Source organism: Python bivittatus, unplaced genomic scaffold (genome assembly GCF_059951505.1).
Source record: "Python bivittatus isolate LINGU-HERP-01145 unplaced genomic scaffold, Pbiv_v1 ctg000070_np1212, whole genome shotgun sequence".
NCBI classification, from domain to species: Eukaryota; Metazoa; Chordata; class Lepidosauria; order Squamata; family Pythonidae; genus Python; species Python bivittatus.
In genome coordinates this window covers 30,080,723-30,105,998 of record NW_028277034.1, presented here as the reverse complement: position 1 = coordinate 30,105,998, position 25,276 = coordinate 30,080,723, and the positions used below count along the sequence as shown (strand labels likewise).

Below are 25,276 nucleotides of genomic sequence, written 5' to 3'. Positions count from 1 at the left end.
CAGGGCCTGCCTCCTTTGTGTATCCTTTGTCTGGAAGAGGCATTGTTAGCTTGACACGTGAGACATGCCTGTGCCACCTTTTCGGCCTCCATGTAGACCCCTGGGGCGTACCATATCCTTCTGACAGTGTCCACAATGGCCTGAGTCCCGCAATGGCCCTTTGAGTGGACCTGTTGGCAAAGGAGGCGTAGTAGTCGTCTGGGGCTAAGGGTCTGCCATCTGGCACCCTCCAAAATCCATCAGAAAAAGTTGTTTCATACTTTGCCTGCCACTGTTCCACCTCCCCCCTCTCAACGAAATCATCGTATGGAATAGATGACTGAAGGTGAAACTCTGCTACTGCAACGGAGAGAGGAAGAAGCTGCAGGGCGGCCCATTTAGCTGCAGCATCCGCAAAAGCATTTCCCATAGTGACCAGGGAGTTGTCTCGTTGATGCGCTGGGCAGTGCACCACAGCGAGGGCCTTAGGGAGCATAACGGCTTCCAAGAGCGAAGCTACCAAAGCGGCATGAGCAATGGGGGAGCCAGAAGAAGTAAGGAAGCCCCGCTGTTTCCATAGGGCCCCGGTGGCATGACATACTCCAAATGCATATCTCGAATCTGTATAAACAGTGACACGAAGGGTGCAGGCAGCCCGGCAAGCCTCGGTAAGGGCAATAAGTTCTGCAGCCTGGGCACTATGGGAGGGAGAAAGCAGAGAGGCCCAGATAATGTCATACAACGAAACCACTGCTGCTCCAGAGACACGGATGCCCTCGTGGAGGAAGGAGGAACCGTCAGTGAAATATTCACAGTCAGGGTTCATGAGGGGCTGGTCAGTGAGGTCAGACCGGGGGTTTTCAGCATCCTGGATGACCTGAAGGCAGTCATGGAGGGGTGAAGAAGCATCAGATTCAGGTAGCAGTGTAGCGGGGTTTAGCGTAGAACACCTTTCAAAAGAAATATGGTTAGAGATAAAAGGTTCAGCCTCAGCCTCATATTGAGCAAGGCGCTGATGAGCGAAAGCCTGCGTTTGACCCATTAGTAGTGCATTTGATAGTGGCCCCAAGTTAACAGAGTAAATCGCGACCAAAAAGGGAAACAGGAGATTCAGAACAAATGGTAAAAGCATGTTCAATAGTAAGGGGACCCACTTCAACCTTTAAGGGATCGGTAATGTTTACAGGGATAACCCTACCCCCAACCTCAACAATATGGTCAGAAACACCAGAAAAAACAGAGGAAGAAGGAGGGTGGGTTAGTAGGGATGCTGTGGCCCCGGTATCAACCAAGCAGTGATACTGTTGGCCATCCATAGTCAGAGACAGAAAGGGTTCCCCCCCCCCAGGTCCGGACTGCAGAAGTAAGGCGAGTGCACTCAAGGGCTTCGGTTCTTGGGTGTCCCCAAGATCCCGTCATTGCGTAGAAAATCCGGGCTGTGCCGGAGAATCTGTGGAAGGAAGAACAGGATATGAGCAAACCCGGGAAGGAAGGGGAGGAGGTGGAGCCGGAGTGTGGGAATGAGGAAGCAGTATGGGTTGTTGCTGGGGAAGAAAAGGGTTCCCGCTTCTCCCCCGCCGTTCCTCCATCTGCCTGGCATCCGCCTGACGGGTCCTGAAATGCCCCTCTCTGGCAATAGTAGCAGAGGGGGCGGGTCAGTGGAATCCCAGACCTGGGTCTCACGTGTTGTGGTCGGCTGCGATGATCTGTTTGGAAAGCAGCAAACATTTTTAGGTCTTCACAGTGGTCAGCGTGGTGCCGTTTATCCTTCTCCTCCTCCCCTTTTCGCTTACGGTGATCAAAAACAAAATTGGCAATGCGATGGAGCTCAGCAACTTCTAAACCTTGCCAGTTAGAGACCATGGTTTGGAAATGGTTCTTAATATCAGCAGCCGCTTGCTCCACAAAGGCAGAGTGGAGAAGCCTATTGTCTTTGTCATTTTCAGTATCCAAATGGGCGTGAGTGACCCCTGCCTCAGATAAACGGACCCAGAAAGCGTCTGGGGTTTCATCAGGTCTCTGAATTGTGTTATTAAATTCAGACCATTTCAAAGGCTTTTTCCCCATTTCCCGAAGGGCTTCAATAAGATTTTCCTTAGCCCTGTTATAGTCAGTTCAATGGTTGACATTGTTATAGTCCCATGCAGGCTCATGAATTTCAAGACCTCATCCCTGGTTAATAACATATTAAGGAGCTCCATCATATCTGCCCATGGAGGGTTATGACTTCGAATGACTGCCTCTAAGTGTCTTATGACAGCCAATGGGTCTTTTCAGAAGGAAGGAGTATTGGAGCGCCACACTGCCAAGTCCGTTGGTGAAAAGGGAGTGGGATGTCTCAGAAATACTATATTCCCAGCTGTAGCCGGTTGCCCATCTGTGGCAGGTGTGAGAGGTAGAGGTACCGGGTTTAATAACAGAGGTGCCATTATTTTGCCGGAAGGCAAAGTGCCTTCATGCCCTTGTTCCAAACAAGTGGAGTCGGGAGCGCTGGCAAGAGGGGGTAAATCGGCAAGTTAATTCCAACAGTGCCAATAAGACAAGTGCCCTGGACAATTCTGTTTCAATTGGAGCTCAAGAAGCTTCAGTTTCTCACAGTGGAATGTACCCATTGGAGGCCAAATTGCATTACCACTTGTGTCTAGATACTGAGTACATTCAATACATAGTTCACGTGCATGTCTTTTCCTCATTCCTGGCTGGGTGGGCAAAATCCCCTTATCCCGAGCCTGTAGCAACCTCCCCAAAGGGGAAGATGGGGGTACTGTCGACTGAGTATTCCCCATACCCTCTCGTGTCCCTAAGCGTGGCACCAGTGCCCGTCGGATTTGGGGTGTGTCTAAACACCCAGAGACTCCCTATTAGAGTACCGACCCTCTGCATGCTTCCAAAGTCCTGATCACTTATCAATTTTGCAATTTCTAGCACACAAGCGGTAATCGCCCAGTTATAGTATCAGCCACTCATTCAAGCACAACCGTAGCCTCAGCTACTTATGCAAGCACAACCTGCCCGGGCACGCGGATCGCCCTGGTCCCACTTGCTATCCGGGTTGCTCTGGTCATCACCCAACAAGAGCTAGCAGAGGCCCGGGGGCGTCTTGAACCAGTTTGACACACAGTCTTGGTCTGCAGTCGGGTTTTATAAAAGGGATCAAACACACATCCCCAGGTTCAGCTCATGGTCATTCACTCACACACTCTCTGCCTGTTGAGGCATGTGGATCTTGTCAGCCCCCCTTGCTTTCTACCTGGGTTTTCCAGATAGGTGCGGCTGGAGCAGACAGACACACAGCCCTAGTCAATAGCGGGGAAATAATTGGGGAAACACACAAATCTCTCACAACCAAACACTGGGGCACAACAAATTACACACAAACGCTGGGCTAATAAAAAGAAAAAATTGTTTGGTACTCACCCACTGTGACGTTGTCCTAAATTCATGCAATCGGTTGGCACAAAACCAAAGTTCCTTTTACTACCTTCAGGGCAATCCCGTAGGAAAACCACAAACCCTCCGGGCAAATGGCCCAGTGCCGGCAGGGCATGTTATCCTCCCGGGACCCAGCCCATTAGGTTAGCCCAGTCCCATCTGGGGTGCCAAATGTTGGAAGAAAAAGTTATTTTACCAAGTCCGTTTCTGAGCCGGGAGTAAAGACACTGACGAATTGCATGAAGTTAGGAGCTTTATTCTTCACCCAAGTGCAGAAGCAATGACAGCAAGCAGTTAGGTGGGTGGCCCCACTGGACCCCCGCCACACAGCATATTATATACCTTTCGTTACATTCAGACCTACATTAAGATGTCATGACCCTCTGATCCAATCAAAGCCAGTTACCTTGATCCATACTCCTCCCTTTACCCAGGACCCCTTTCTCTGGTCCTGATTAAGATTCTCCCTTCTTGTATGTAAACTAATTTCTATCACCTTGATTGTTTACAGCCATATGTAAAGCATCCTTTATCACTCTGCTTGTTCCTGAGTGCTGTCCTGATCTACATCCCTAAGAAACAAGGTCAGGACCGCTTATCTCTCTTTGTGAAGGGTCATCTGAACACTTTTGATAATTTAAATAAGGTCAATTACTGTGAGGTCAACCATACATACAGGAAAGGGAATATTGGCATATTGCTGGGCCTGCTTTTACTTCATGTTACACAAGCAGGTAAAGGCAAGTGTTTAAAACATCTAAATGTCCAAATATCCAAAATGTCTACAAATATCTAAAATGTGTATATATATATATATATATAATGCCTATATGTCCCAACCTTCTAACACTAATTATCAACTGGAGTACACATTCTGTACTCCTGTCTTATATATACTCATTTACAATATACTGAGATAATTTTCTGTCCTTGGTTTCACTGTTCTGTTTTTATTCTTTGTATATATAGTTTTAGTCTTTGATTGTAAGGCACCCAGAGTTTGGTTTTAAGATGGGAATGTTTAAATAAAATAAATAAATATCCCAATTACTTATATTTTTTATTTCCTATTTTGACACATGTACTGTTTATCTTCGTTAACTGTCTATTTATTATTTTGATGCTATTTGAAATTTCCTTCCTGAGTTCTATTCCATCCGGGAACCGGGAATGTAAAATGCGAAGAAAATAAAATATTTGTAAGATGTTAACAGATTTTGTTCATATGTAACTGCAAACTGCCCGTAATCACATTTGGTGCTTCTCTCGGTTTGGCCTCTCGTTTCATATCAATATTTTTCCAGGTCCTCCGACGGCGAACGCTCAGCAGCCGCAATTCCGAACTCTGGCCCTTAGATGGCGACCGAGACAAGGCCTTTTCCCACTCTTCTCACCCTGTTTCCAGATCTTTCTCGAACTCCGGGAGGCCACCCGAGGACGCGCGGAAACTGCCGAAGCCCCAGCCGGAGTTTCGCGGTGTCCTCGTATGGCGACCAGCCGCGCCTGCGCAGAGTAGAGGAAGTGCCGGTTGGCGGCTGTTGCTCCGCAGTGAGAGAACGAGCGAGCGACGCGCCGAGGCGCCGTCTCCCCGCCGCGAGCACTGTCCCGCGAGGGCCCGCCACAGCAACGCGGAGGGAGGGGTGAGGAAGAAAGCGGACCGCACCCGCCGCAGCCATGTCTGTGGTGGGCATCGACCTGGGCTTCCAGAACTGCTACATCGCGGTGGCGCGGAGCGGCGGCATCGAGACCATCGCCAACGAGTACAGCGACCGCTGCACCCCGTGAGTCCTAGCCTTCTAACCGTCATTTGGGCAACAGCCTCCGCTCCGAAGAAATGAACAGCTGCTCGCGCTCTTTCCGTTGGCTTCCTCCCCGGCAGCCTCCGCCTCATGAAACCTTTTAAGGAGCCTTCCCCCGACCGGTGTTGGGCTACGTTTCAGCTCCACCTACCTGGAAATTACTAGGTTGGAGAAGGGCCAGTTGGAATTAAGGCTTCTCTCTCTTCTAGTCAAGTCTTCTGAGCCCGCCCTTCCAGGCTCGTCATGTTGCCCTCTTGGTGGGCTGTTTATGGATTTACTGAATTTAGATATCACCACATCTTATTCTTGATGGTTAACCTTGCTTTCCTACATCACCATGGGGTTTTATTTTCGTGTTGTATTAAGACGTGATTTCTTAACTCTAGTTTGTTGAATAATTGGAGGTAGCTGATTTTGCCCAGGATTCTGAGCTATTACCATGGTTTACAAAAAACAGTAGGTGGGTTCACACAGCATCCTAAATCATGGCTCAATGTGGTGTATGAACTTAGAAGCTGCTGTGTATCAGTATGGATCATGGATCCTGTACTGAGTGAATTCGGTGTTGTCAAATTAGCCATTTCTCAACTTGTGCTAGCTGTGTTTATTGAACTCCTCCTCATTCTTAACTGGTCCTACTAGGTAGGACAATGAGGATTATAGCCAGCAAATATGGAGGATAATTAGATTGAGATAAGACTAACTTTTCCAGAAGTGTCTTAAGCAGTCTTACCTGGAAAAACCAGGAATTTTGTTGGCACCATTTTTCACACAAAATGCGCGGTGATACTGAATTTTCTGTCTTAATCAGTGCCTGAGGTTATCCAGATGTGTTAGAATGCCAACTTGCAGAATCAGATAGAGTTTTGGAGGACTTTGGGTTGGAGAACTAGGATTTCTCTCTTTTTAGAAAGATTTTTCTTCTTTTCACTTTAATTAATAAGCTTGGGTTTAGCAGTAATCTTCAGCCTTGGTAGATTTAGAACTAATTCACCATGAGCTTTGGCCTTCATGAGAGGAGCCCACTTAAACATTTTTTCTTATTTATTTAAATGCATACAACTATTGTCATGTTATTTTTGTTCTTATTTTCCCTTCTCATTCTCTTGTCTGATTCTTTTTTTAAAAAAAAATAGAATTACACACCTAAAATATTGTAGCTCTGCTGGTTTTGTGTAAGCCCTGTTATAACTTATAATAACCCCTATTCTGAAGATTATGACAACTAATAATCTCACAACAATTTTTCCACTTTTGCCTGTTGCCGTTTTCTATCACAATAACATTGAAACTTTCAGTTTTTGCAAATAGTTTCATGATTTAGCATTTCTTTCTGACCCTTAAAATAATTGTAATGCATCTCTTCAGCAGCCAAAAATATTATAGTTGAGGGCAATTCAGGTCATAGTAGTATGCAGCATTTTTTCAAGTTCAACCTCTGAAATAAGCATGCTGCAGCTTATTTAGATGAAAGGAAAAAGCTAGATAGATAGGGTAAAGGAAGTTGGCAAAGTTTTTCATCTTTTCTGTTTTGCAGCATTCTTCCCTTTTGCCTGACTTGTTACTACTTGTTCTGTTGCCTTACCTAAACTATCAGACATGGAGGGTGGTACCCAGGAAGAGATGATGTACTGTATAGATAATTACAGAGTATTGCAGGAGTAGGTAGAAATTGTTCACTCTTCTTTGTTTCCGTGGGTTACAGCAGGAGTTGTAAATGAGCACCATCTCTTTGCAGATTTAGTGAAATAGAAAATTTGCATAATCAAAAGCACGCAATTTTTTGTTCTGTGTTCTTTGTCCCTTTGAAAAACAATATTTGTCCTAGCAAAGACTTCAGCTATCATTTTCCTTAGTTAAATTTAGCAAACAGTTAATGGTGATAATGAACTGGATATGTGAAAGCATGGAATGCTGTGTGTGTGTATGATTATGAATGAATGTATTTGCTGGATCAGGCCAAAGATCCATCTGCTCCTTGCATTCCAAAACTCAGAAACAGGACTTGAAAATAATAGGCTTTCTTCTGTTTGGCCTTACCAATCTTACTGCTAGGAAGATGCTACCTTGCTATATCTGTAGGTTGATAGCTGTTATATGCTCCTGGAGTTTACAGTGTTATATAAAGAAATAAGAAATACTTCCTTAAGAACTTAACTTGTTGCTTTGGATTTTATGATCTTGAATAATTTGCAAACATTGTAAAATTCAGTAGTTCATGGTTATCCTTAAATCCAGATCAATTACAAGTGTCTTACATTGCTGATTCTCTTACAAATCCTTGTAAATTCCTCTTTCATTATCTTCATTTTTGATTTTCTGAAATGAAATAAAATATTTGTGAGATAAGATTTGCCTTTGCAAGGGGCTGCTTATGCTTCTTGGTTGGGTTCTTTGCTCTGTAGAATCAGGTTAGTTTCTTTACCACCTTCCATTATTAAACCGTATATTTGTTTTCTGTTGACTCCCTTGAGTCAAGGTCAAACTTCTGTGGACAAGTCTAGTTTATAGCACTGGGATTTATATATATATCTATGCTTAATGTATACAGGGGTTTCAAATTCCTTTGTTCTATTCGCAATAAGTAACAATTTGATTTTTTCATGCACGTTTATAGAATATCTGTTGTATTTCAGAGCTTGTATATCTTTGGGATCCAAATCCCGGACTATTGGAAATGCAGCAAAAAGCCAGGTAAACATTTATAGTTATTTCAGTGAAAGTTACCATTTTACTCAGAAGCAGTTCTTAAATTTTCATTGGAATATTCTATTCATTCCAAAAAATCTTTCTTAATCATAAGCACTGATAGCATTACTACTAATGGACACTATGAACTTAGGTATTTGTGTCTTGCATAAAACAAAACAAAATCTTTCTTACAATGGTAAGGAATTAGAAATGCTTAATAAGAATGGAGTATATCAGTCTTTACTACTGATAAATTAATAAAAGTATTGGAAAACTGTAAGATGAAAGGAGATTTAACATGAACATGCAGAATTAATATCTTAATATTATTTTGACAGATAATCACAAATATTAAGAATACATTACATGGATTTAAAAAGCTGCATGGGAGAGCATTTGATGATCCTTTTATAAAGGCTGAGAGACACAAACTGCCATATGAACTTCAGAAATTACCTAATGGGAGTGTAGGTGTGAAGGTGAGCGTGGTGCTTTCTGTTATGATACCTGCTGTCAGGATATGCAAAACAGAAATGTTAAGATCTCTTTCTAATTTACCTCACTAGAGATTGCTAATGGGATAAATAATAAAACAAATGCAACATCTCTGCCAACATGAGTGCCTACTATAGATTCTAGTTTGTTTATTAATTTATTTGGAGTTTTTTTAATACTCTAGGTACGCTATTTGGATGAAGAGAGATTATTTGCTATTGAACAAGTTACTGGAATGCTGTTGGTTAAGCTTAAGGAGACATCAGAAAGTGCACTTAAAAAGCCTGTAGCAGATTGTGTCATTTCAGTAAGTTTTCATAATGATATAGATACTTAGAAAGTAGTAATGTTATACTTCATGGAATGATTAGAATGTAATATATTCCTGAAAAGACAGCACTATAAGCTAATAAAGTTTTGTTTTCTAGAATATTCTTGTCTGTTTTCTCAGTTACTGATAATGCTTGCAGAAATGTGTAAACAGTAGATAGTTGTATATATGGTAGACACTCAATAAGCTGAAGTCTGCCCAATTTCAGAGATACAGGTTTAGGATGTTCATGACAAATGCTTAAGAAATGTGCTAAAAATTGGTTGCTTTGGGGCAAAATGGGTGGTTATGGGGAACAATTAGCATTGCCCCTCCCACTCATTGTTTTGTAGCTAGTATTTCAGGAAACTCATACGTATTGTTGATAGCATTATTTTGCAAGAAACTTACATAATTACCAAATAATACATCAAGTTTTATGCCTAAGTTGCTTAATTAGATATCAGCTTACATTTGTTGCAGGTAGAGGTTCCTCAAAACATTATGTCTAAAGGGCTATTCATGAACCATTTCCTTGAGATTAAAATGTAGACTGTTATTCAGCTCCCCTTCTCTTCCCATTGTGGCATTTTGTGGAGAAGCAAAAGCTGAAAATAGGAAACATGTACAGGCAGGATATATGTCTTTCTGCAGCACTGAGATCTAATTTGGTTCAGGACCTCATAGACCCATAGTATTAATCCAAACCAATCTAGTGCAAACATTTGTAATCTAATACATTTTAATTAGCCTATTAATACTGAAACATTGGATTAATTGGAATAAATATATTTAAATTGCATACTTCAGGATTACAATTAAGTTTTTGTAATAGGACATAAGCCATATATCTTGTAGAAACTTGTTAGGAAGATGAATATGGTGAAATTAATTTAATAGAATAACATTTTTCTATAGATCCCAAGTTTTTTTACTGATGCTGAGAGAAGGTCTGTGATAGCAGCAGTGCAAGTGGCAGGTTTAAATTGCTTGAGACTAATGAACGAAACTACAGCAGGTAAATTTGTTTTAATTGTTATATAGCAGTTTTGGTTTTTAATCAAATTCAAATCAGAGTCAAAGTAGACAACACAACCACCTAGCAAGATTATATGGTATACAGCTAAATACTGGGGTACCTTATTCACAAGTAAACTGTCCTCCAGTATAGGTGGTTTCTACTAAAATACATATTGTAAATTCTTGGAGCAACATTAATGTATATCTGCTTGGAAATCTACTCAAAATAATAAGTTCAATAGGACTAATACCACAATAAATATTTCTAGGATAGCAGTTGATAAATTTATATAATGCTTTGGATTCCAATCTTGAAAGTTGGTTCTAATTATTTTATGTAATTGGAGACATTAATAGTGTACCACAAATCATTTGGCTTACATATACACACTGTTATTTGCTCAACATTTTTATAAAGAAAGACTGCAACAGAGAAAGTTTTTAAAGTTATTTTAAAATGTTTCAGTGATTAGTGACAATGTTACCACAGAGGAGTTCCCTTCAAAAACAACATTATATACATTTTTAAAAATAATGATTTTACTCCTATGTTTTAAGTTGTATGACCAGGGCAAATTCTTCAAATTATGCCAATTTGTTTTTTAATTGCAAGTAATTTCAATGTGTTGTAATGAATATTGTTAGAACATATGTAAGAGAAATGAACATTCTGGAATAGCTTATAATTTGGCAATGTTAACAGAAAAAATAAATGGCATTTTGAACATTTTGAATCAGCCCTTACGTGTGAAAGTTCCTACAAACTGTGTTAATAGAATATTGTATCTGATTGTAATTTAGCAAATATGCTGTCCATATATAAGGAATCAGGCAATTTGAATCTGAAGGTTGGAGAAAGTTGATAAAAATAGGAGTCTTCCTCAGTACCATCATTTTCATTGCACAAACCCTGATACACAATTTGAAGGCAACATACAGTTGTTTTCTGTTGACTTGACAATGCTGAGAACATGTAGTGGAAGTACTATGAGCCATCACCATCTTATGGCAACAAAAAACTCTCACACACATTCCATGCTAAATGGAAGTAAATAAACTATCTGCAAACTCTCTACATGTATATCCTTACTTCATGTTGCATTTATTTGCCTGGCTTGTGGGGAGGGAGGACTGGCATAAAAATCATTAAACCATTTTCTTTAAAAAGACATGGTTATATCAAAGTATATTTTAAAATGGTAAAACAGTATTGTTTTCCTAAAACTGATAGATTTCATTTAGAAAATATTTAGATACACAGTATTAAATTACAAAGATATGCAAAACTCTGTTCCATCATGGAATGTTTCAGTCTTCCCCATTCCATTTTTCTCCAAGTATATGAAATGACAGTAATTCTCCAATTGGTTCATCATGTTCCAAAGTAAACTAGTCAATACATAGTTTTGCACATAACTAGTTACAATGCAACAGATATTTTGACGCTAATTGGTTCTGATGTTAGAAAAGTAGATTGCATTGAAGAACCTGGAAAAAATGAATGCTTTCATAATCTCCCTTGGCTTTTCATAATTGTATAAGTTATTTTTAAAACTTTTCTATTCCATATAATTTATTCTTTAAATTCTTGCAGTTGCTTTAGCCTATGGAATTTATAAACAAGATCTACCAAACCTAGAGGAGAGACCAAGAAATGTGGTTTTTGTGGACATGGGACACTCTGCATACCAGATTTCTGTTTGTGCTTTTAACAAAGGAAAATTGAAGGTAAATTGTTAAAGCAACATATAATTTAGAAAAATAAAACAGGATAAAGAATCAGCTCAATCCCAAAATAAATAATATGAGCAATAGCCTATCAGGAAAAAAGCCTGTAATTTGTTGCCTCATAGCTATGCTTGGAACTTTTTCTGATTTTTGCCATTAAAAAAATGATGATGATAATGGGGTGCCAGTACAGTTACACAGTAGATTCTTCTTGCACGGGCACTGCCTTAGACTTCTATATGAATTATCTAACCACAAGCATTTTTTTTCTATCTTGCTACATTCTATCTTGTTTGTTACATTCCTTATCATTGTGCTTAACTTCATAGGTACTTGCTACTACGTTTGATCCCTTTTTGGGTGGTAGAAACTTTGATGATGCTTTGGTAGATTACTTCTGCGAAGAGTTCAGGATCAAGTATAAACTTAATGTTAAGGACAATGCTCGAGCATTGCTGCGATTATATCAGGAGTGTGAAAAACTGAAGAAGCTGATGAGTGCAAATGCTTCTGATCTTCCATTAAATATAGAATGCTTTATGAATGACATTGATGTCTCTAGCAAAATGAACAGGTATCATATTCAGTTGTATAAAGTGTAAATTATGAGATAACCATATATGCCCAAAATATTTAATATACTTTTCTCCTTAAAATAGGGCTCAGTTTGAACAATTGTGTGCATCTCTTCTGGCCAGAGTAGAACCTCCTCTGAGAGCAGTGATGGAACAAGCTAGTAAGTAAAAGCTGCAACAGCTTATTTTGGATGCTTATATTTAATAACTAGGCTTCTGCTTGCTACTCTAGGCCATGCCTATCACATTGAATATTCTTTAAGTCTTTAATATCTCTGGAATTTGAAAAAATAATATTTTGGTATTAGTGTTCTTAAAAGTTGGATATGAGTGGTTCTGTGAAGTACAAAAAAGATGCTAAGAAGGTAAGGGAAGAAAATTATGCCTAGATACGAATAATAGAAAAATGGCATCTACTATAATAGGAAAGAACACAAACAAGGTAGGAAAAGCATGCAAAGTATGGCTTCTAGATTTCTTTTTATCCCCTAATTTTGCTCTGTGTCATGTGACAAGGAGGAAGGGAAGGTTCTTAGACTGTAGCAGTTGGCAATATGCTGAGCTGCTGTCCAACTGCCTCTTCAGTAAGGATGCATTTGGGGACAGTTTGTGGATTTTTTTTCTTTTGTAGTCCCTGGTCTGAACTGGCCTGTTTTCAAATTTGATCTTTCTTTTGTTCACTTCTTTACCACACCAAATTTAATCCTGTTACATTTAGTTTTTAGACAATTATGCTGATGGACAAGCAGATGGACTGAGTTCTAACCCATTTACATAATTTTGTTCCAATATTCCATTGGTTTGGGAAGAATAAAAAGGAGTAGAAAGTGTGCTGGAAGGAAAATTAGATAGATGAATGGAAAAACAGAGCTAGACAGTAGGCATATGGATTCATATCTACCCTGAATAAGCAACCAAAATCATGAGGCACAAGAAAAGGGTCTTAGGATTAAATAACAGGTTCTTGGGATTCATACACTTGGTAGATATCAGGAAGGTATAATCAAGTAGCAGTGCAAAATGTACAGTAGAAGATGACCTTATAATGGATGAAAACAACCAAAACTAAGAAAGAAAGAAAAGAAAAAAACCCTCTACCTTATATTTTATACTTATCAATAGTTGCTGGTTTACTATAGTTCATTCACTGAATGAGACTTCTCTCTAACTGTATTGGGCCATCACTTTGAAATATTGTACCATGCACCAGTAGAGCACGGTGCTTTGAACTGAATTTCTGATTGTATTGTGCAAGTGCAGTGTAGAACACTTACATATCCAGCCTCCAGATGGCCACAAAGCTCATCTGAGATACTGATAATTCTTCTTTTGACTGATAATGGATTAACTGTAGAGTATCTGGATGAACGCAAGCATTTTATCATAAATCTTTCTTTCTTTTTTTTCTATTCCAATGGCCAACCATAATAAAAGTGAAAATAGAGCAAAACAATTGAAGCCTGCATCAAAATGTTGCAGTATGAAATGTTTGCTCTTCAGGATTCTAGTTCCATTATAGTCTTCATCTTGCTGAAACAGTCACTGAGTATATTTTACTTCTGTTGAACTGTTTTTGAGGCCCCTTCCTATGGTTGTTTTATTTTTGTTAAGATATTTCCATTTCTACAGAAGTTGGGGTTCCCATAAGCCTTCTTAGACTTTTCTTTTATTGGAATATCAGTTTTGATTTCAGGAACATGAACATTTGTAACCTGAACATCAGAAATCCCAAGAACTTGGGGTCTGTGGCTGAAAAACAAAAGTTAGTATCAGAGAGAAGAGAATTCAATATACCTGCTTACCTTCCTTTTGGTTGGTGCTTTTCTTTAGACAGCAAAGGCAGGTGTCTAACCATTTTATTTTTTGTTTTTGTTTTTATGAAATTGAAGAGAAAGAGGCAAATGGCCTTTTGCCAGCTGCTACTCCTCACTGTCAAGTACTGTACACTATACCATATTTATTTTTGTTATTTATTTATTTAAGTTATTTATTCACTTCTGCTAGGCTTTGGGACCCAGCAGATAGCTTCCTATGTTATATGTATATTAACTTCTCATTGTATTTGTTTTGGCATGCTTATTTAATACTTAGATTTAGAGCTCTATTACCTGTAAGAGTGGAAAGTATGTTTTTTGAAATATAGAATTTCCACAAGTATTCAGAAAGGAAGGGTAGGTTTTCATGTTAACAGAAGAGACATACTAATGTGTAGTAGAGAAACTTCTTCCATCCTTGCAGTCTCTCTACCAAGTACATCCATACTGTCTAAAACTAACTATATTTTTCATCTATAAAAACAAATTATCTCCTGTTTGTCTCCTAGAACTACAGTGTGAAGATATATACAGTATAGAAATAGTAGGTGGAGCAACTCGTATCCCAGCTGTGAAGGAGCAGATTTGCAAATTTTTCTGTAAAGATATAAGTACCACACTAAATGCAGATGAAGCTGTTGCAAGGGGTTGTGCATTACAGGTGTGTTAATTGTTTTCAGTATTACTGCTTAAATTTCTTGGTCTTGTAAATTTATCAAAAGAAGCATGCTATAATTACATTAATCTTCACATTAAGGCCTTCAAGGTAACACAGCTACTTTACTTAACCAATTTAACTGAAATTAAACCATATGTATTTTTAATTATTATTTTGACTAATCCTGAGTCCCTTCTCTGAAACAGCTGAGCTCTGTTTGTGAACAATGTCACATCTCTTGTATGATTTTTCTGATCAGGGGAAAAAACTTACTAGTCTTCTCCAAGTGCATTGCATTTTGCTACAACAAATTTTCTTAGGCTTCATAATTGTGAAATTAAAATGTAGTTGACTAGTACCTCATAAGCAACATAAAATAAATGTGTACCAGTCACATGTCTGAGTGATACTCCATTTCTTTTCTAGTGTGCAATTCTGTCCCCAGCATTTAAAGTCCGTGAATTTTCCATCACAGATGTTGTTCCTTACTCAATTACTCTGAGGTGGCAATCATCTTATGAGGAAGGAACAGGGTAAGAGTTTTGAGATAAAAAAATATGAAAGAACTAAGTAGATAGTGTATCTATAAATACAAGGTAGGTTAGATTTGCCATTTGTTGTATGGTTAACTTTGTATAGGTAATTATTTGGATGAATTATAAACAAGTCCACTGATTTCACCATGAAAAAACTATTACATAATTTCTTGATCTTATAAAGAAACAGAATTCTTTATACGTTTCTATTTTCCCTGGAAGAGCAGAGTCCCACAATCCTTTTGCTATTCACATTGTGATAAGCATTCTTCTCTCTTCCCTTCTAGTGACCCCTTCCAAAATTCATTTGGGAAAAGACAAGGCTTTCTCATCCCATGTTTCCTGCAAGTGTGAAATTCATGCTCATTGTGGGATAAGACAGCAATACAACTATAGTGTGCATTGGGGGCTAGAATATTTTTTGAAGCTTAATTTAAAAAGCTTTTTTGAAGCTTTTGAAGCTATATGCTTGTTCTTCTCAGTTCTCAGAAAGGGATACCTTCTTGTTTCTGATTTTGTGCTGGACTTGAGAGTCAACTCAGTGTTAATTGTAATTCAGAAAAATGAGTTTCTTCCCCCAAGGCACTTTTTCACATTACTGATTTTAAGGTCATGAAAGTACAGTGAATTGTTTATTTTGTAAAAGCCTTTGCTTCCAGAAAGAGAAACTTCCAGTACATTTTATCTTGTGCTCCAAAATACCATAGCCAGTCTTGCATACTATGCATGTTGGGAAAACAGATTGCTCTTCTGTCTCAAGCAACCGTATACCTTGGGCTAATCCTGCTGATTGCACCTTTCCCTCTCCCACTCACCTTTCCCTTCTCACCACCCAGGTAGTGAGGACAATAACTACACTACTCTTTCATCAGTACCTCTTCTTTCTCCCTGAGTACTCTAGAAATGCAAGAGAAATAAGGGAATATATTGGGCTTATCCTCATGTCTTACTAACTGTGCCATGAAGATACTTCGCTAAGCATTTTTAGAGAACATATCTTCACGACATTGCCTTCAGTTAATCCCCAACACACTGCAGAAGCAACTTAAAGTTAGATTTGAATTTAAAGTAGGGTTTCCATCATCTGGCACAAGTCTGGCCATACAATCTGTGATACCTCATTGGTGATATTACTGATGACTGGGATCTGCGAAGCTCCTATTGGCTGTTGTAGTCATGTTGTCTGCATTGCTGAGCCCTGCCCTTGGTGGCCATTTTGGGTTGGGCTGCTGGAGAAGTCAAAGACATGGCTTCTGCAGTTGCATCTGTTCTTATAAGACATGATTAAGTATTACCTAGCTTCCTTACATACCCACACTTAATGATCTTTTGACAGAGCACTTGACCTGCCTTTAAGAAAAAGGACTGGTGCTCCTATCAGTCTAAATGAGCAACAAAGGTCATATGCTGCCATCTGTTTGTTGCAGAGTCTATTCACAAAAATCTGTGCACTGTAGATTTTCTGCTGCTTTTCCTGATGTGTGGCCATACTTTTTTTTTTCCTTGAAGGACGGGTGCCATTTTGCCTATTCCAGTACTATTTTGCATGCTTCACAGGCTGATTCCTGCCATGAGCACTTGCTGCTAGAATTGCATTTTCCTTTTGGTACTGAGTGGTAGGTCAGCAGTGTGGAAAATGTCTACACCAGCAACCTGTCATTTGGTCAGCTATAGCCTCTGTCATATGTACCAGCTTACAGTTGTCCAAGCCTGCTGTATCATACAATAAGGACAACGGTAGTTGTTTTTCTTGCCAGCGGGTGATACTGGCAAAATGGAAGAATTCCGAACTAGGGGAATTCTCCAATCAGTATTGTTAAATTATCATTATTCTTAAATTATCCCACATTAAAACTGTAAGGATTGCACTAATCACTGAACTCATCACTAAGGCAGAGCTATGTCATTGGTGCAATGCATATTATGCCACTATACTTTTGTGCCAGCTCAAGGACTGGAGGAATGCACAATAATATGCCCATGAAGGAGATAGCACATTACAGTAAAAATAGTAAAAATGACTCCTACACTCTGGGTTTGTGTGTGTGTGTGTGTGTGTGTGTGCGCACTGCTTGTTCTTAGTTGCAAGAACTTGTAAGTTATTCTGCATTGTCTATGAAGGTGGAGGTCATCTACATTTAATTTTTAAATGAGCTCCTCTTATCTTCCCTATAGACTGAAGTGCTTGTCTCAGTCAAGTTATGCTTATCCTAGCTTGTTATCTTTAAAGAGGTTGCAATTATAAAGTTAGAGTTCTTCAGCATGCTGTATGTTTATGTAGGAGCATTTTTTCCCCAAATGAATGTTTCACTAAATTAAAATTAAATGAATGTTCTGCAATGGTGACTTCCTCTCAAAATGTTTTTGTGAAAATGTCTAAGACTGGTTTATTATGAACGATTGACTATACACATTTGTAATATGGAAGTAATACATGGTTTTAAGTTTTGGCCTCTAATTCTCTGGCCTCAGGTAATTATTTAATATCACAGGATATATTGTGACTCCTTATCCTTCTCATTATTTGTAGTTTAATTATCAGTTCTTTTGCGTGTTAATTATAAGCATTCTTGTTTTCTATAGTGAATGTGAAGTCTTCAGCAAAAATCATGCTACTCCATTCTCAAAAGTTATTACCTTCCATAAAAAAGAGCCTTTTGAACTGGAAGCATTTTATACACATCCTCATGATGTTCCTTATCCTGATACAAGAATAGGTAAATTTTTTTGTTACTTGCTGAGCATGACAATATGCCTTTTTTAAAATTTGTTTCAAATAATGTGAATATTCATCTTATAGATTTAGGAAATAACTTTGTGCTAATCACTGATTCCTTGTTTTCTGTGGACAGAGCTTTTAGTTTTCTCTTGTCCTTGAATACATTTTGTATTTTTCTGCTTGACTTTAAGACATACTTCTCTATTTGACTTCTTTTACAAAGCTTTTGGTCATCATGGTAGATGGTTTTTCATTTCTCTGTTCCTCACTTTACTAGCAATGATACCACTTTATTTTGGGGGCAGTTGGGCTTTTCTCTGTATCTGTTTCACTTTCCTAGCACATATCTTTAGTTATATAGGTGGTCCTCTGTAGACCTCTTGTTCAGCGACCAAAGTTGTGACAGCGTTGAATGAGTGGTAGTTACGACTGGTCCTCTAAGTTCTGGCTGGTGCAGCACACCTACAGTCATGGATCACGATCCAGGGGCTCGCAACTGGGTTTTCAAAAATGGCAGTGTCCTGCAGTCAAGTGATCACAATTCGTGACCTTCCCTGGCAGCTTCCCACAAGCAAAGTCAATGGGGAAGCCAGCAGGAAGTTGGAAGTTGTGATCATGCGCAGTCCTCATTTAACAATGGTAACCAGGGACTGCCATTGCCAAGCAGCACATTCACGTGATGTCACACTTTACAATTGTATTGCATAGCTGTGGGAATTCTGGTTCTGATTACCGTCGCTAACTGACAACTACCTGTATTCTCTTTTACTTAGTAGTTGATGATTACAGGTATACAAAATATTTTGGATTCAAAACATCCTGCTTGGAGTTCAGAACAGCTGTTGTGCCCTTACTGAAACAGTTCAACTAAAGAGCCCTGTTTTGAGCTCTTAATGTCTGTTTCAGTCTGTCCTGTCTCAAGTCACGCACTCAAACACATCGAAAGGTTTACAAACTTTACTAGGAAGTTTTCAAGCAAATAAACAAGCAGCAAAGAAAATGTGTGTGCAAACATGAACACACACACACACACAGGAGACATCAAGTCCCCCAGAAGTCCAGCAAGCTTGCCTTGAGAGAGAGTCCAGACCTAAAACAGCAGGCACAAGATTGGTCAGGCAAAGTCCAAGGGTCCAAATGTAGCAGTGTCGTCAACCAGTCCAGGTCCAGAATCACAGTCACAAGATTTCAAATTGAAAGGCAAGGCACATGGAGTCTAGGTCAACGAACGGTTGTCTCCAATGGAGAGGCTTGAGCTTGTTGCTCTTCTTAAATAGAAGCAACCCCAGCGTTGCTCATTTGGAAGTGTGAGGTTCCTTTCTGATGAGCCTTGCAGAGCACCTTTGTTCTGCTCTCCTCTCTGCATGGCAACCCCTTGCACTGGGAGGAGGTGGCAGCTCACATTCCTCATCTTACGAGACTAGCGGCAGCTGTGTCCTCTGGTTGCCAGGTGGCGCAGCTACCTCTGCCTGCAATTCCTCAGGTAGCAGTTCATCCAGCAAGTCAGGAACTGACTGTTCATTGTTGGTTTCCTCATCAGATTCTGTTCTGGCCATGACGCTGTCTCAAAAAGGGATGTTTTAAGCTCAGAACACTTAGGCTATGGCTGGAGCATTTCCAAGAAGATTGAAACAGCCAGTGTTGACGCCTGGCAACTGCCTGGACAAGTTTTTGCAAGTCTTGCAATTCTTGGCAAGATTTTGGAATTGGTTTGTCATTGCCTTCTTCCTAGGGTTGAGAGAGAGTCACTGGCCCGAGGTCACTCAGGTGGCTTTGTGCCTGAGGCAGGACTAGAACTCCAAGTCTCCCAATGTGTAGCCTGGTACCATAACCACTACACCAAACCAGCTCTTGCAAAACATTTTAGATTTTAATTATTTTTACATCACTCATTTGGATGACCTTGACTAAATCCAGAAGCTAGACAGGGTCAGGCCTAGTTAATTCTTGGATTGGAGACCACCAAGGAATTTCAAAGCTATATGCTAGACTGGTTGGAAAAGCATCCTGGAAAAAAACAGTAGCAAACCACATCTGATTTGTTGACAAAACACCTACATCAGCATATTCACAAACTCATCAAAGGAGTTCTAACCATTGATTATCCCAATCTGAGATGGAGATAAATTGAGAGTATTTTTCCTGATATTTCTGTGATTGCTTACCCTTTTGTTACACAATTATAGTGTTATCTTGATTTTATTTTAAAGCATAGCTTTCCTATTATATGATATACTTGTGCAAGAAATAAAATGCATTCTGAAACTAATGTGTGGTTGCTAGCTACAAGTTATAGTACCAGACAGTTCCTCATTGATCTCTACAGATCCCCAAAATGGTTTTTATGCAGGGCAGTTCCTGGGATCTTTGGTCTGCTAGGAGCTGAGCAGGAGGATGGTAGTCATTTCTCATTGCCCCAATGCTCAGAGTTGGTCTAGTGACAAAAAGTAGTTCATATTACCCAGATATTGCTGGGTGGGGAAGAACTATAGTTTCAGATAATTAGCTTATTGTATAACTGCTATGGCACAGATCTGTTCAATAAGTTCTAATTAATCAAATAAAGGGACCTTTGAGCTTATCTCCTGATGACTACATATATAGAACCATGGAAATGATTTACAAGTGTTTTTATAATCCTAGTAGGCTGCTGTCAATATTGAACAAATAAATTAGGTCACTTTATTTCAGCCAGTGACAAGTTTATAAATATACATATGCAAATGTAAGTAAATATCAGACATCTGATGGAACCACTTGGATCCCAGAGGACACTTGGGGAATTTTCTGAGGCCCCCTGGAATGAGAGGCTGGCTGCAGCTTTGGATAGAATTACACCTGAGCTGTTTCTCCCTACTGACTGATCCAAGGAAGCTCCTCAGTATATTGAGGAGTTCCAGAGATGAAATGTCAGAAGAGATGCCTAGAGGACCACTAATGGAAAATAAAAAATTACTCAGATTAGACATGAATTGTAGTACATGTTCACCATGGTGATAAGAGTGGCAAAATAGCAATACTTCTTTGTTCTTACTGCATCCACAGATTGCCACCCAGTAACCCTGTTTAAGGTGACCCAGACCCTACTTGGAAAAGATGGGTTGGAAGAACTGTTACAGGGTTGCAGTGATGAGTATTCTAGGCATCTAGAGGATGAAATTGCTTAGATCCATTCAGAGTTGGATGCCAGCTGGGCTATTCCTGTAGAGGTGATTCAGTTAAGTCTTGTGATGTTACCTGGGATGAGTTGAGCTGGACAGGGATCTGACTGGCATCAGCATGGCCATCTGTAATCTGGATCCCTGTCCTTCCTTGTTGGTGAGAATCCTCAGAGATGTAACAAGTGACTGGGTTGGGGGTTGGTGAATGGGTCAGGGAAAGATGCTGCCTGCTTTAAAAGAGTCAATGGTATCTCTCCTCTTCAAGAAACCACTGCTGAACCCAACAATGCTGGGGAAATGTTTACATGTCCCTGACCTCTCCTTTCTGGAGAAGGTTATAGAGAGATAATAGGATACAGTTGCATAGAACCCTGGAGGAAACTGATTATCTGTACTCTTTTCAATTAGGCTTTAGAGCTGGGCTCAGTACTGAGACTGTTGTGTTTATTGATTACCTTTGGTGAGACTGGGATAAGAGGAATATGACCTCCTTGACTTCTTGGTAACTTCTGATTGTTGTTCAGTCGTTAAGTCGTGTCCGACTCTTCGTGACCCCATGAACCATATTGCGCCAGGCCTTCCTGTCCTTCACTGCCTCCCTGAGTTTGCTCAGTTTCATGCTCATTGCTTCAGTGATGCTATCTAACCATCTCATCCTCTGCCGTCCTCTTCTCCTTTTGCCTTCAATCTTTCCCAGCATCAGGGTCTTTTCCAAAGACTCCTCTCTTCGCATTAGGTGACCAAAGTATCTGAGCTTGAGCTTCATTATCAGTCCTTCCAATGAACAATCAAGGTTGATTTCCTTTAAGATTGACTGGTTTGACCTCCTAGCAGTCCAGGGGACTCTTAAGAGTCTTCTCCAGCACCACAGTTCAAAGGCATCAATTCTTCGGCACTCAGCCTTCTTGATGGTCCAGCTCTCACAGCCATACATTACTACTGGAAAAACCATAGCTTTGACTATGTGGATCTTTGTCGGCAAGGTGACGTCTCTGCTTTTTAATATGCTATCTAGGTTTGCCATAGCTTTCCTCCCAAGGAGCAAGCATCTTTTAATTTCATGGCTGCAATCTCCGTCTGCGGTGATCTTGGAGCCCAAATAAATGAAGTCTGTTACTGCTTCCATTTCTACTCCTTCTATTTGCCAGGAATTGATGGGTCCAGATGCCATGATCTTAGTTTTTTTAATGTTGAGTTTCAAGCCAGCTTTCGCACTCTCCTCTTTCACCCTCATCAAGAGGCTCTTTAATTCTTCTTCACTTTCTGCCATTAGGGTGGTATCGTCTGCATATCTTAGGTTATTGATGATTCTCCCTGCAATCTTAATTCCGGCTTGTGATTCTTCCAGCCTGGCATTTCTCATGATGTGCTCTGCATATAGGTTAAATAATCAGGGTGACAGTATACAGCCTTGTCGTACTCCTTTCCCTATTTTGAACCAATCGGTTGTTCCGTGACCAGTTCTAACTGTTGCTTCTTGGCCCGCATACAGATTTCTCAGGAGACAGGTAAGATTGTCTGGTACCCCCATCTCTTTAAGAATTTGCCACAGTTTGTTGTGATCCACACAATCAAAGGCTTTTGCATAGTCAATGAAGCAGAAGTAGATATTTTTCTGAAACTCTTGTGCTTTCTCCATGATCCAGCGAATGTTGGCGATTTGATCTCTAGTTCCTCTGCCTCTTCGAAACCCAGCTTGTACATCCGGTAGTTCTCGGTTCATGTATTGCTGAAGCCTAGCTTGTAGGATTTTGAGCATAACCTTGCTAGCATGTGAAATGAGTGCAATTGTGCGATAGTTTGAGCATTCTTTGGCATTGCCCTTCTTTGGAATTGGAACGTAAACTGACCTTTTCCAATCCCGTGGCCACTGTTGCGTTTTCCAAACTTGCTGGCATATTGAGTGCAGCACTTTAACAGCATCATCTTTTAGTATTTTAAATAACTCAGCTGGAATACTGTCATCTCCACTAGCTTTGTTGTTAGCAATGCTTCCTAAGGCCCACTTGACTTCACTTTCTAGGATGTCTGGCTCAAGGTCAGTGACCACACCAGCGTGGACATCAGGGACATTAAGATCTTTCTTGTATAGTTCTTCTGTGTATTCTTGCCACTTCTTCTTAATCTCTTCTGCTTCTGTTAGGTCCCTGCCTTTTTTGTCCTTTATCATGCCCATCTTTGCACTAAACGTTCCTTTGATATCTCCAATTTTCTTGAAGAGGTCTCTAGTCTTCCCCATTCTATTGTTTTCCTCGATTTCTTTGCATTGTTCATTTAAGAAGGCCTTCTTATCTCTCCTTGCTATTCTCTGGAAATCTGCATTCAGTTGCTTATATCTTTCCCTTTCACCCTTGCTTTTCACATTCCTTCTTTCCACAGCTATTTGTAATGCCTCATCAGACAGCCATTTTGCTTTCTTGCATTTCTTTTTCCTTGGGATGGTTTCAGTTGCTGCCTCCTGTACAATGTTACAGACCTCCGTCCATAGTTCTTCAGGCACTCTGTCTACCAAATCTAATCCTCTAAATCTATTCATCACCTTCACTGTGTACTCACAAGGAATATGATGTAAGTCATACCTGAGTGGTCTAGTGGTTTTCCCTACATTCTTCAATTTAAGCCTAAATTTTGCAGTAAGAAGCTCATGATTTGAGCCACAGTCAGCTCCTGGTCTTGTTTTTGCTATCTGTATAGAGCGTCTCCATCTTTGGCTGCAAAGTATGTAATCAATCTGGTTTCGGTATTGACCATCTGGTGATGTCCATGTGTAGAGTCGTCTCTTGTGTTGTTGGAAAAGAGTGTTTGCTATGACTAGCTTGTTCTCTTGACAGAACTCTATTAGCCTTTGCCCTGCTTCATTTTGTGCTCCAATGCCAAACTTGCCTGTTATTCCGATTACTCCTTGACTTCCTACTTTAGCATTCCAATCCCCTATGATGAAAAGGACATCTTTTTTTGGTGCTAGTTCTAGAAGGTGTTGTAGGTCTTCATAGAACCGGTCAACTTCAGCTTCTTCGGCATCAGTGGTTGGGGCATAGACTTGGATTACTGTGATGTTGAATGGTTTGCCTTGGATACGCACTGAGATCATTCTGTCGTTTTTGAGGTTGTACCCCATTACTGCCTTTCCCACTCTCTTATTGACTATGAGTGCAACTCCATTTCTTCTAAGGGTTTCTTGGCCACAGTAGTAGATATAATGGTCACTTGAATTAAATTCACCCATTCCCGTCCATTTCAATTCGCTGATTCCCAAGATGTCAACATTCAATCTTGTCATCTCATGTTTGACCACATCCAGCTTGCCTTGGTTCATAGATCTTACATTCCAGGTACCTATACAATATTGTTCTTTACAGCATCGGACCTTCTTTTCGCTTCCAGATACATCCACAGCTGAACGTCCTTTCGGCTTTGGCCCAGCCGCTTCACTCTTTCTGGAGCTACTTGGAAATGCCCTCCGCTCTTCCCCAGTAGCATATTGGATACCTTCCGACCTGAGGGGCTCATCTTCCGGCGTCATATCTTTTAGCCTTTTGACATTGTCCATGGGGTTTTCTTGGCAAGGATACTGGAGTGGGTTGCCATTTCCTTCTCCAGTGGACCACATTTTGTCAGAACTCTCTGTCATGACCTGTCCGTCTTGGGTGGCCCTGCACGGTATAGCTCATGGCTTCACTGAGTTACGCAAGCCCCTTTGCCACGACAAGGCAGTGATCCATGAAGGGGAAGTTTTGATACCATCAACCATAATATCCTCCTTGACTGTCCCCAAGGGTTAGGAGTCGGGGCACTGTATTGCAGTTGTTCTCCTGAGGGGGCAGTCTGGTTGGTGGTGGCAAGAGCAAAGTCAAACCAGTCCTTTTGAGTATTGGGTGTCAGAGGCCTCAATATTTTCTCCGCTCCTCATCAACAGCTACATGAAATCTCTAGGGTACATAACATTTTAACATAAGGGTAGGTATTGTTAGTATTCTGATGCTCAGCAGCTTTATATCTTAACTATAGTTCACACAGATGATGCTGTCAGACTTCTTCCCAGGAGTTTATTAGGATGAGGAAAAACAAGCTTAGCCTCAATCCCAGCAAGAGGGTATATCTTCAGGGGAGGAAGCCATCTAATTCCAGAGATATTTCATCCTTAGTTCTGGATGGAATCATGTTCCTCTGTGTTAAATTGGCTCATAACTTGGGGTCCTTGACACTCAGCTCCTGCTTGAGGAGCAGGTTACAACTGTGGCAAGGAGAGTTTTTTAACAACTGTTATCTGGTGCAATAGTTACCACTCTCTCTGGAATAGTCCCACCTGCCTTAGTCATCTCTCATTTGGGTACTGCAATATGCTCTACATGGCATTGT

General features: G+C 40.3%; 1 protein-coding gene across 1 annotated transcript in view; it reads left to right on the top strand.

Annotated features, from left to right (window-relative positions):
- The first annotated feature begins 4,949 nt into the window (after positions 1 to 4,949).
- HSPA4L (heat shock protein family A (Hsp70) member 4 like) overlaps positions 4,950 to 25,276 on the top strand; it is a 43,056-nt gene continuing 22,729 nt past the window's right edge. Inside the window, exons 1-11 of the mRNA XM_088132868.1 lie at positions 4,950 to 5,192; positions 7,847 to 7,904; positions 8,240 to 8,380; positions 8,581 to 8,703; positions 9,625 to 9,724; positions 11,321 to 11,454; positions 11,784 to 12,028; positions 12,114 to 12,190; positions 14,353 to 14,504; positions 14,928 to 15,034; positions 17,621 to 17,754. Coding sequence (XP_087988994.1) covers positions 5,086 to 5,192; positions 7,847 to 7,904; positions 8,240 to 8,380; positions 8,581 to 8,703; positions 9,625 to 9,724; positions 11,321 to 11,454; positions 11,784 to 12,028; positions 12,114 to 12,190; positions 14,353 to 14,504; positions 14,928 to 15,034; positions 17,621 to 17,754 — 1,378 coding nt within the window. The 5' untranslated portion in view covers positions 4,950 to 5,085. The remainder of the gene's footprint in view (positions 5,193 to 7,846; positions 7,905 to 8,239; positions 8,381 to 8,580; positions 8,704 to 9,624; positions 9,725 to 11,320; positions 11,455 to 11,783; positions 12,029 to 12,113; positions 12,191 to 14,352; positions 14,505 to 14,927; positions 15,035 to 17,620; positions 17,755 to 25,276) is intronic.